Source organism: Vicia villosa, linkage group LG2 (assembly GCF_029867415.1).
Source record: "Vicia villosa cultivar HV-30 ecotype Madison, WI linkage group LG2, Vvil1.0, whole genome shotgun sequence".
NCBI lineage: Eukaryota > Viridiplantae > Streptophyta > Magnoliopsida > Fabales > Fabaceae > Vicia > Vicia villosa.
In genome coordinates, this window is record NC_081181.1 from 43,646,532 (window position 1) to 43,659,319 (window position 12,788).

The following is a 12,788-nucleotide window of genomic DNA, read 5'->3' on the forward strand; positions in this document are numbered from 1 at the left end:
CTTAGGAGTGAACTAAGCAGTTGTTCCTGGAGTGATCAGGTTGTGATCAGAAGACTCTGGAAGACTTAGTTGCGGCTAAGTGGAAAACCATTGTAATCCGTGCGATTAGTGGATTAAATCCTCAGTTGAGGTAAATCATCTCTGCGGGGGTGGACTGGAGTAGCTTCGTTAACAGCGAACCAGGATAAAAATAATTGTGCATTTTATTTTTATCGCTCAAGATTTTAAGTCACACTTATTCAATCCCCCCCCTTTCTAAGTGTTTTTCTATCCTTCAATTGGTATCAGAGCGCCGGTTCTAAGGTGCAAGCACTTAACCGTGTTTAGAAAAGATTCAGGAAGAGAAAAACGCTTCATTTAAAAGATGGTTGATGAAAGTGAAAGGACTATACCTACACCTGCATCTACATCTGGCTCTGCTGAGCAATACAACGGTAACAATGGTTATACTAGACCGCCGGTATTTGATGGTGAAAACTTTGAATACTGGAAAGATAAACTGGAGAGTTACTTTCTGGGTCTAGATGGTGATCTATGGGATCTTCTGATGGATGGTTACAAACATCCAGTAAATGCCAGAGGCGTGAAGCTGTCAAGGCAAGAAATGAATGATGACCAAAAGAAGCTTTTCAGGAATCATCATAAATGTAGAACTGTTTTGCTGAATGCTATCTCTCATGCTGAGTATGAGAAGATATCTAACAGGGAAACGGCCTATGACATATATGAGTCCTTGAAAATGACTCATGAAGGAAATGCTCAAGTCAAGGAGACAAAAGCTCTTGCCTTAATCCAGAAGTATGAAGCCTTCAAGATGGAGGATGATGAAGACATTGAAAAGATGTTTTCGAGATTTCAAACTCTGACTGCTGGATTGAGAGTTCTTGACAAAGGATACACCAAGGCTGATCATGTAAAGAAGATCATCAGAAGCTTACCCAGAAGATGGGGTCCGATGGTGACTGCATTCAAGATTGCGAAGAATCTGAATGAAGTTTCTCTGGAAGAGCTTATCAGTGCCTTGAGAAGCCATGAGATTGAGCTGGACGCAAATGAGCCTCAAAAGAAAGGTAAGTCTATTGCATTAAAATCTAATATCAAGAAATGCACTAACGCTTTTCAGGCTAGAGAAGAAGATCCTGAAGAATCAGAATCTGAAGAAGAAGATGAACTGTCCATGATTTCCAGAAGGCTAAATCAACTCTGGAAGACCAAGCAAAGGAAGTTCAGAGGCTTCAGAAGTTCAAGGAAATTTGAACGTGGAGAATCTTCAGATGAAAGAAGATTTGACAAGAAGAAGGTCATGTGCTATGAATGCAATGAGCCTGGACACTACAAGAATGAATGTCCAAATCTTCAGAAGGAAAGTCCCAAGAAAAAGTTTCATAAGAAGAAAGGTCTTATGGCAACCTGGGATGAGTCAGAAGATGATTCAGAAGATGAGCAGGCCAACTGTGCGCTGATGGCGACAGAAGATGACGGATCAGAATCTACATCAGAATCAGATTCTGAAGAGGTATTTTCTGAACTTACTAGAGATGAGTTAGTTTCCGGTCTAACTGAACTTCTGGAACTCAAGTCTCAGATCAGTCTCAAATACAAAAAGCTAAAAAAGCAATTTGAATTTGAAACAAAGAAGCTTGAGTTGGAGAATTCTGAATTAAAGAAAAAACTTTTAAAATTATCCAATAATGTTGGATCTCCTTCTGATTCAGAAAAATCCACTCCCAGTCTGAACCATATTCTGAAAGAATATGATTTAAGTTTCAGGAAGTTCCTATCTAGAAGTATTGGCAGAAGTCAGCTAGCTTCTATGATATATGCTGTGTCTGGAAACAAAAGAGTTGGCATTGGTTATGAGGGTGAAACCCCATACAAACTTGAACCTGTTGATGAAATGAAAATTACATACAAGCCATTGTATGATCAGTTCAAGTATGGCCACTCACATGATATTAGGCACACTTCACATGCACAAAGTTTTCACAGTACACACACTAAGAAGCATGTGACACAACCTAGGAAATATCATGAAACTCACATTAAGAATTATCATGTTGTTCCTCCTATTGCTTACAATGTTAAACCCAAGTTCAATCAGAACTTGAGAAAATCTAACAAGAAAGGACCCAAGAAGATGTGGGTACCAAAGAAAAAGATTATTTCTTTTGCAGATTCTCTTGATATCAAAGAAGACAACATTCAACATGACTTGACACCTGGATTCAAGTTGGTCTCAACACTTGAAGGGAAGAAAGATTGTCTCTCAAGTTTTGGTTCTTAAATCTGTTGAAGAAACTTTGTTTGTAGGATTTCAGAAAAGAAAGTTTATTAGTCTTGGAACCATCTGTTTTTGTCTGTCTCTGAAGCATTGATGTTTCATTCTTGATACTACAGAATATACAAAACATTGAAACATTAATTGTGGACAAATCAGTAAGCATCTGTTTTGATGATAAACTTGTTTCTGATGAAACAAAGAGCTTAAGAATTTCTGCAGATACAGTTGTGTCCTATCAGAAGCTGCAGAACAAAGAAGTAAACCTCCAGAAGCTGTGTATATCAGAAGTAATGGATCAGAAGATCATTCAGTCTTATATCTGCACACTTCAGAAGGAGTATTTCCAGAAGTGAAACTTGATCAACTCAGAAGCAGTGATCAGAATCTGAAGGCGTAAAGTCTGTTCTTAATACAGCTGTCATCTATTATCTAATGATGAACACGTGTCTGTACGGTTTGTACAAAGCGTGCAGTTGAAAAGACGCCGACCTAGGTAACTGTATTAAATCATTTCATTTACTGTGTTCTCTCTCCTAATGTCATTTCTCATTAAATGCATAATTTTTTATTTAACCCGCTTCATCTTCATTCCAAATTTTTTTTCTCTTTTGTGCATTCATCTCGTTACATCTCTCTTCAAACCCTAGTTCTTGATTTGATCTCAAAGCATTATCACAATGAATTCATCTTCTCGTTCTTCAATCTCTAAAGATAGCATCACTTCCACACAAAACCGTTTAAACAAAAATGATGCTCCGTTGAAAACTTGCTTAATACCCACGAAAGAACTGGAAGTTTTATGTGAATCGGCTGTGGATATCAACAACCTTAAAGCAAATGGCTTTCAGTGTGATGCAAGAATCCTTGAGCAAGGATGGTCTAAATATCTTGATAGATTGGTTGGTCCAATTTATCCAGAACTTGTAAAGGATTTTTGGGTACATGCAACAGTGACCCCAACTGCCATCATTTCTTTCGTGCTAGGGCATGAAGTGACTATCACTGAGAAACTCATCAGAAAGCTGTACAATCTTAATGATGAAGAAGGTTGGTCTGAGTTTCAACCCCATACAGTTGACTGGACTTTAGTTGCAAAACAAATCTCTACGGTTGCTGGAACTGACTCTGCTTTCACGGGCAACTTAAAGCATTTTTATAAAGTATGGGCTGAGATTATCCTGGGTTCTCTTCACCATAGAAAAAAGATGCGCTGCTCCTCCTACATCAGCCCGACTCACAAGTATACTCTTTTCTGCATTGGCAAAAAGATAGAGATCAACATCTCTCATATTCTATTTGAGAATCTGAAAACCTCTATCCTTGAGTCAAGAGAAGATGAAAGGGCGAAGTACCCTCATATTCCAAGAACAACCATTCCTTTCGGAAGGATGATTTCAGACATTCTGATTGAAAGCAAAGTGGTGGACTCCATCAGAGATCGTAATGCCTCGCATTTTCTTGGAGTAACTCAAGGTCCCATCTTCAATGGCGTTGATCTGTTCGGACTGGAAGTCATTAAGAATGTACCTGTTATGTGCACAAGCTTTTCTGACATTCTGTCCAGAAGAATTGCTGTTAAAGGGTTCATCTCTCTGTTTCATAAAGAACTTGATCAAGTTGTCAAGTTTTACTTGGAAGATTGCGTGAGGAAGCAATCAGATGTTGATCCTGCTTGGATCCGTGGCAGAGTACTTCCGTCTAAAGAGGATATTCTGAAGAAGGATAAGAAGGAACGACAGGCAAGGTTAAAAAGAAAGGCTGAAGAAGATGAGGCTGAAAGAGCCAAGAAGTTGAGGGTCACCTATGATCCTGACAAGGTGGAATCTAAAGAACGAAGAGATAAAAGGATCAGAGATTCCTTTCGCAGAACCAGATCTTCTTCCTCTTCTTCTGTACAAATCTTCAGAGATGTCCTTACTCCACCTCCTTCTGTCCCTAAACCATCTTTCCAACCACCTCCATCTGAACCAAAAGTAAACTTCACTCTACCAAATCCTTCTCCATCATCCTCCTCCTCTCCCATTCTAAACCCCACACCGTTGAGCATTCTTCCACCAACTCCTTCTGATAATTTCCCCTCACAAATTTCCTTTACAAATACTTCACCCTCTCCTCAAGTCATTCCATCTGACACTCCAACCTCATCAATCATTCTCTCAGATATTCCCTCCTCCTCATCCACCATACCTCCATCTTCTATATCTCATCCATTACCTACCAGAAAATCCCAACCCTACTGCCTTCTCTACCCAGACTACAAATTTACCTTCAATCCGCCTGAACCTGAACCTTCTACATACCTGGAACTCTTCAGACATGAGGTGATTAACAGTCTAGATCTTCTGAAGGATGCATTCCTAAATGGTCTGGATGATGTTTCTACAAGAAATCTCTGGAGAAGATTTCGCAAGGATTTTCAAGTAGAAGCAATGGGTGTTCAGAAAAGACTAGTGGCTGCTGCCCCTGGTTACCCTGGTTACCTTCTGGAGGAAGATAATGGTATCTACTATCATCCTCTCAGAAATTGTGTTGCTGCTGAGGAGAAGCCCTTTGTGGATGAATTGGAAGTATTGAGACTGGCTGCTGCAATGGAAGCAAACCCATGCAGGGACATGGTTATCTGGATTCCTGAGTATCCTGTTCTGCTTGGAGACTTCAAGACCTTATTTGACTTTCTAAGGGAAAACCCTTCTAAGAAAGACCCTAGCTTGGTCATTCCAGAAGTTGTTGACCCACCAGAAGTGGAAGGTCCCTCTGCTCCAAGGAATTTAGCTGCCATTCTTCAGGCTCTAGAGAATGGAGACTCTGAAATTCCTGCTGCAGAGTATGGAGATGCTTCTATGCAAGAAGCAGATGCTGAAGATCATGTTGCTAAATCAGACCCTGTTGAGGATATCCCAGCAAATGATACTTCTATGGAAGCTGCAGATCAACATGTCATTCCTGTGGTTGAAAGCGGTGAAACTTCTCTTGATGAACCTTCTCGTCTGGCAAGGACTCTAGAAGCGATTCAGAGGAGACAGGATGAGCAAAGTTCACTCAATGAGAAGTATGATGCTTTCATTGAGAGGCAAGAAGAACACAACAATGATGTCAAACAGATGCTGGCCAAGATCTTGTCAAGACTAGGGCCATCTTAGATTGAGTCTATGTTGTTTCTTTCTTTTCTTTGCATCTGTTTTGTTTCTGTGCATCTGATTTTTTCATCTTGTACTTCTGTACCCTTTGGTTGAACCTTAATGAAATCATCTTCTTCCTCCATGTGTTCTGTTTTATTCATCTGAATCTTTTCTATTTTTTTTGATGATATGACAAAAAGGGGGAGAAAGATAAATGATAAATGATTTGATTAAATCTATCAGTTGCTGGGTAAAGGCTCCCACACATTCACTAACATGAACTGCAAGTTCTATATGGTTTAAGTGTTTTGCAGGTACAAAGAAGTGAAGTGAATCTTCAAAGCAAACACTAGAAGCAAAACCATTGAAACTGAAGCAAGCTGAGTGCTGTCAAGCTTCAGAGATCAGAAGCAAGAAAGAAGAATGAATCAGAAGCACTGATAATAGAATTTGAACATTCCTGTTCTAACAAAATTCTATTTGCCCTGATACACATAATGTTATGGCTTTGATACATTATTTGCTCTGATACATGTTTTTAGCCTAAAAATGCTCTGATACATTTGGCTCTGATACATATCATGTATTTGAATATACATTTTATGTTCTAACTCGTTCATGCTGACTTTTGTCGTTTAGTTTTTGTTCTGTAACATTTCAGGATGTAGAGATGCTCAAATGATGCTCTGGTACATTCAACAATGTTCTAATACAAATCTAGCATGAAGTGATGTTAGTAGACATTCAAAGTTCTGAAGCTATCCGAGGGAAGCAGAAATCAGAAGATGTGAATGTTCTAAAAGATCCAGAAATTCAAGTTCTGAAGCTGTCCTGAATGGAAGCAGAAGTCAGAAGCTGTGAATGTTCTGAAGATCAAAGAAATTCAAGTTCTGAAGCTGTCCTGAATGGAAGCAGAAGTCAGAAGCTGTGAATGTTCTGAAGATCAAAGAAATTCAAGTTCTGAAGCTGTCCAATGGAAGCAGAAGTCAGAAGCTATGGATTCTCTGAAGGCAGAAGCTCATATGATCGTCTCTACCGAAATAATCAGGGAAGTCTTTTATTAAAGTTCTTCGAGTATTTATTTCAGGGGGAGATTATTTATCTCAGGGGGAGATTGTTAATCTCAGGGGGAGACATATTCATATGCTTATGCTATAGCTGTGTAATTTGTCTTTTGCCGTCTACTCTTTCTGATCGCAAATTCATATCATTTATATATGTTTTTGTCATCATCAAAAAGGGGGAGATTGTTAGAACAAGATTTGTTCTTATCAATTATCTTAGTTTTGATGATAACAATAATATGAATTTTGCTCAAGATAATATGGTACTCTAATCCAATGCAATTTCCCTTTCAGGAAATATATGTAAAGAGTACGCATAATTCAGCGCTCAGAAGATGTGTCTCAAATGGTTCAGCATGCAACATCAGAACATGGTCTGGCAAGACATCAGAAGATGGTCGAAGCAGAATCAGAACATGGGTCTATGGAAGCATCAGAAGAACATGAGATCAGAAGCACTGAAGATCAGAAGATGGTATCACGCTCAGAAGCACTTCAAGGTCAGAAGATCAGAAGATGCTGTGCACCAAGCTGTTTGACTCTGATGATATTCAAACGTCGTATTCACAAACATCAGATCAGAAGGAAGTACACGTGGCAGACTACGCTGACTGACAAAAGGAACGTTAAAGCTACTAAAGGCTACGTCAGTAGACACAGCGTGAACAAGGCTCGAGGTAGTTGACAAAAGCGTATAACATTAAATGCAAAGCTGTACGGAACACGCAAAGCATTAAATGCATTCAACGGTCATCTTCTCAACGCCTATAAATATGAAGTTCTGATGAGAAGCAAGTAGAACGATTCTGCACCAAAACAACTCATATCAAACTTGCTGAAACGCTGTTCAAATCAAAACTCAGAATCTTCATCTTCATCAAAGCTCACTACATTGCTGTTGTAATATCTTAGTGAGATTAAGCTTAAATTGTAAGAGAAATATCACAGTTGTGATTATCGCTTTTAAGAAGCATTTGTAAACTCTTGAATAGATTACATTAAGTTGTAAGGAACTAGAGTGATCAGTTGATCAGTATACTCTAGGAAGTCTTAGCAGTTAGCTGAGCAGGAAGTCTTGGCAGTTGGCTGAGCAGGAAGTCTTGGCAGTTGGCTGAGCAGAAAGTCTTAGGAGTGAACTAAGCCTAGAGTGATCGTGTTGATCAGTAGACTCTAGAAAAGTCTTAGGAGTGAACTAAGCAGTTGTTCCTGGAGTGATCAGGTTGTGATCAGAAGACTCTGGAAGACTTAGTTGCGGCTAAGTGGAAAACCATTGTAATCCGTGCGATTAGTGGATTAAATCCTCAGTTGAGGTAAATCATCTCTGCGGGGGTGGACTGGAGTAGCTTCGTTAACAGCGAACCAGGATAAAAATAATTGTGCATTTTATTTTTATCGCTCAAGATTTTAAGTCACACTTATTCAATCCCCCCCCTTTCTAAGTGTTTTTCTATCCTTCAGTAGAATCCTAGGGTTTGGAAGTGTGAACCTCCCAGGTTGTGGGAAGGTCACCATGTCTGTCTCAATGCTATGAAGCAAGAGACATAATGTTCACCTTGAAGCCCGTAGGAAAAAGGTGTATTATTCTTGGAGGAAGCTTTGAAGTAACTCCAAGTTATTGTTCTTAGTCAAGAGTCTTGACTAGGTTTATGTCTTCCAAAACTGTTTGTTTTGTGATCAGAATGTTGGTGATTAGGTCGTTGTTACAGATCTTGGAACTGGAAACCTGTGCAACATCACTGAGGTGATTGGAAGTGGGATGAAGATATTCCATATCTAGAGAGGATCTAGGTAGAAGGTTCATTGGGTGGGGATTAAGTGAAGAGTTGTAAACGAGGGAGTTTAGCTTTGAATTAATACTACTGATAGTGAACTTCATTCATGGCTTGGTATGCCCCCAGAGTAAGTGTGTTTGTCACCGAACTGGGTAAATAATTTCTGGTGTTATTTATCTTTTCAGTAAGTTATACCTTGCTTGGATCATCAATGTCAGATTGGATGTCTCGACATTCTTATAGGACATCTGAGTCTGCTATACCAGAATTTCAAATGGTATCAGAGCAGGCATCCTGTTCAGTCTCTGGATGAGATCCTGGCAATGATCATTGGTTATCTAGAGCAGAAGTTGTTCCTATGTGTTGCCTTTAGGCCTGTAGCTTGATGGAAAGCTGTTGTATGTATGGTTAATTTATTTTCAATCTTATGTTGCCATGGTTATACTTGAATGATGGTATAAGCATTGTGTCTAAATACAGGTGAGGAGCTTGTTTTTTTCCGCTGCATGGTATCTGATATAAACCTGAGGTAAGAGCGAGAAATAAATGCGAGCCTATAAAACATGTAGGCTATGTTAAGAGCGAGAAATAAATGCGAGCCTATAACACGTGTAGGCTATGGTAAGAGTGAGAAATAAATGCGAGCCTATAAAACTTGTAGGCTATGGTAAGAGCGAGAAATAAATAAAGTAAAGCAATTAAATAAAACCTGCTCCAATTGGAGTCTTTGGTTCTGGTACAGCGGAAATAAAAATGAGGTATGATAAACTTCAACCAAAGTGCTCCAAACCCGATTACAGACTCAATCTACACCGTGACAACTCTTCGATATGAAGGGATTGTCACTTTACAGATACTGATGTTATATGGCTTAAGTAGTAACTAAGCTTGGATGAAAAAATGAAAATGAAATGAAGTTGCTATTTATAGAGGTTCTTGAAGATGCGTAAAGACAGGAATGCCCCTCAACTCCTTATGAGCGGGAAAGAAAATGTGAAGACCGTGCCCGCGGAGGGGGGTCCGCGGCCACGAAGCCAGGCCAACATGGAGATCATGGGGACGTGGAAGTTGTCCTCCTGGTGGAAGCGAGACACGTCAACGCGCTCACTTCAGCAGACGCTGAGCTGGACGCCATGTGTGCAAATCTACTAAAAATCCTGATTTTTCTGGCTTTTTCGCTCGTTTTCTTCAGAATAGGAATAAATAGGACATTACCTGCAAATGAACCAAGAACACGTATAATATAGAAAAATAACCTAAAAACAAATGAAAAACATGTGAAAATCAAGTCAGTTATACGGTGTGTTTTGGTGCGATCAGGGGGCAGCTGTCATACCCCAAATTTGCCCGCCCCATTTCGAAAAGAATTCTAACGATTTTCAAATTGGATTTTATAAATTTCTTTGGTTTATTACACTAACATTTTGGGTTTTACAAATATTTGTTTTCAAGTCAATTTAAAAATATAATAGTTTACTTTTAAATTATTTGTATTTTAAAAATAACAAATGCTTGTTCACTCTTATATACTTTCAATTGGCTTTTTATTTTGAATAAATAACATGGAACAATTGGTAAGGAATAAAGCTTGCAAGTAAGAGTCACGGGTTTGAATCCCATTATCCCACGTTTTATATTTTTTACTAATTTTCTTTCCTTTTTCAAAATATCAAACTTTGGGCTTTTTATATTGGGTAATTTCCTTTTTGGTGTTTTTAACCTAATTTTAAATCTATAAATAGGACTCTTGTCCATCATAATTTTTCATCGACGAAATACACATAATCTCTCACAATTTTCAATCTCTCCCTTTTACAAGCATTATTTTTTTTGTTTATTCTAGGGTTTTGTCTTGAACGGACCCTTAGTCCTATTTTTCCAAATCTTTACAACCTCTACGTTTTTTATTTTTGGCCGATGATTTTCATATGAGGCCCCCCTTTTATTTATCAAAACCTTGTTTTCAAAATCCTTTGGTTTTACCTTTCTTTTTGGCCGATGATTAAACCTTTGATATGAGGCCTCCTCCCTCTTTTATAATTTTATCTATTTGTTCATATGTGTTTATTTATGTGATTGTTTCCCTTTTGGCATCTAACATGATATTAGAGCAGTTATCTTGATCATGCAATAAAACTTTGAAAACCCCATTCTTTTCAAACCTAAAGACTAAATGGACCCCCTTGCGTACAAGGGAGGTAAAGGGTGATTAACAACTTCCCTTTACCTAATTAACCTTCTTATCGAGATATCTCAATTTTTAGGGTTTTCCACTTTCCACATCCTTTCATTAGGATAAAACAAGTAGTGGGAGGAGACTCTTCTATTTAAACGTAATTTTTTTAAATTCGGTCGCGACAGCTTCCCATTGAGACACAACCTCAATCTTAGATGGATCAACATAAATACCACCACTCGAAATCACTTGACCAAGGAAACTCACTTCCTTCAACCAAAACTCACACTTAGAAAGTTTAGCATACAACTTCTTATCTTTCAACACAGATAACACAACCTTCAAATGCTCAGCATGATCCTCTTTACTCTCTGAATAGATCAAAATATCATTAATGAAAACAACCGCAAATAGATCCAAATACTCATGAAAAATCCTGTTCATATATTCCGTAAATGCAACAGGTGCATTGGTCACACCGAACGACATCACAGAATACTCATAGTGACCATAACTCGTCCTAAAAGCGGTCTTCTGAATATCCTCATCCTTCACACGAATCTGATGATACCCAGACCTCAAGTCTATCTTATTGAACACGCTTGCACCAACCAACTGATCCATCAAATCATTAATCATCGGAAGTGGATACTTATTCTTGATAGTTCCTTATTCAGTTGTCTATAATCAACACACAACCTCAAAGAACCTTCCTTCTTCTTAACCAACAAAACAAGTGCACCCCACGGTGACACACTCGAACATATAAACCTCTTCTCAAGAAAATCCTCAAGTTGAATCTTCAACTCTTTCAACATAGAAACTGACATCCGATATGGAGCCATCGGTACCAGACTAGTTCCAGGAACTAAGTCGATCGTAAACTCCACCTCACGTTCTGGTGGCAAATCAATTACATGTCGGGAAACACCTCAGGAAAATCACGGAAAATAGGTAAATCACCCATCACTCGCTTCTCACAAACGTCCAATGTTGCCATCAAAGCCAACAACACAACATCATCATGCTCAGACTCATTCACTTGCTTAGCAAACAAAAACAAATCCTTCTCAACACCAAAATCAAGAAAGATAACTGTCTTATCAAAACAGTTAATATAAACATGATTGTACTCAAACCAGTTCATACCAAGAATAACATCAATTTGATCTAACGGGAGACACACTAAATCAATCCCAAAATCTCTACCAAAGATACTCAATGTACAACTTAAACACACAAAAGAAGTAGACACATATCCCATAATAGGCGTATCAATAATCATACTTCCATGCATATCAAACAATTTAAGATTCAATCTCTTAACACAATCTAAAGAAGAGAAATAACGCGTCACACCAGTATCAATAATAGCAATCAAAGGTGTACCATTAATAAATCACGTACCTCGAATTACTCTATCCTCAACAGTAGTCTCAAAACCAGATAGTGCAAACACTTTCCCCTTAGCTTGCTACTTCTTTGGCTTGTCACACTTGGTACTAATGTGCCCTTTCTCACCATAATTGTAGCAAGTCACATTCGAACCAACTCTATAATCATTAGCGTTGTGACCCTTTCTGCCATACTTGAAACACTTCCTATCATCTTTTATGCACTTAGAAGATTGATGTCCTTTGATACCACACTTGAAGCACTTAATCGGAGTAGTAGCTCCTCCCTTGGCTCCTGTCATAACCAGCTTTCTGTTTCCCTTTTTCAGAATTGACATTTCCCTTTCCTCTCATTCAAACTCTTATATTAGGCAGCACTCTCCCTACTATCCTTGTCATAGATCCTACTCTTGTTAACCAACTAAAAAATCTTGCAATTTGTTGATAACCAATAGCCTTATTGATATCAGGTCTCAAACCATTCAAAAAATTAAGACACTTATACCTCTCAGTATTTGCAGTATTGTAATAAGGACAATACATAATCAACTCTTAAAATCTTGTAGCATACTCTGCTACGGTTCCATTACCTTACTTCAGCTCAAGAAATTTCACCTCTTTCTTTCCACGAGCATCTTGTAGAAAATAGTTCTCTAAAAATGCATGAAAGAAAAGATCCCAAGTAACCTCAATACCATCTTCATGAAACCTCTGAACAATGTTACCCCACCAATCCTCAACTTCCTTCTCAAGCATATGGGTATCAAACTGCACCTTCTACACATTCATACAATTCATGACTCGAACGATCTTCTCAATCGCTTTCAGCCATGCTTGCGCCTTGTCAGGTTTATGCTCTCCCTCAAAGATTCGAGGATTGTTACTCTGGAACTTTCCCAAAGCACGAAACTCATCCTCTTCACCATTCCAATTAACAGCATTCACATGTGGAGGTTGTAACAGTCCGATTTTTTTAGTTCCG

The 12,788-nt window shown here is 38.5% G+C and overlaps 1 protein-coding gene across 1 annotated transcript; it reads right to left on the bottom strand.

The window, feature by feature from the left end:
* Nucleotides 1-11,325: 11,325 nt before the first annotated feature.
* On the bottom strand, nucleotides 11,326-12,144 carry LOC131648941 (uncharacterized). Its single transcript, XM_058918679.1, has 2 exons — nucleotides 11,934-12,144; nucleotides 11,326-11,744 (listed from the first exon to the last, which is right to left on the bottom strand). The coding sequence occupies exons 1-2, from the start codon at nucleotides 12,142-12,144 to the stop codon at nucleotides 11,326-11,328; spliced, it is 630 nt and encodes a 209-aa protein (XP_058774662.1).
* Nucleotides 12,145-12,788: the final 644 nt, after the last annotated feature.

Coding starts and splice junctions, on each gene's coding strand:
- LOC131648941 (XM_058918679.1), bottom strand. CDS start 12,144: ATGTCAATTCTGAAAAAGGGAAACAGAAAGCTGGTTATGACAGGAGCC. Junction 11,745..11,933: donor TGTGACTTGCTACAATTATG/GTGAGAAAGGGC, acceptor TCTCTTCTTTAG/ATTGTGTTAAGAGATTGAAT.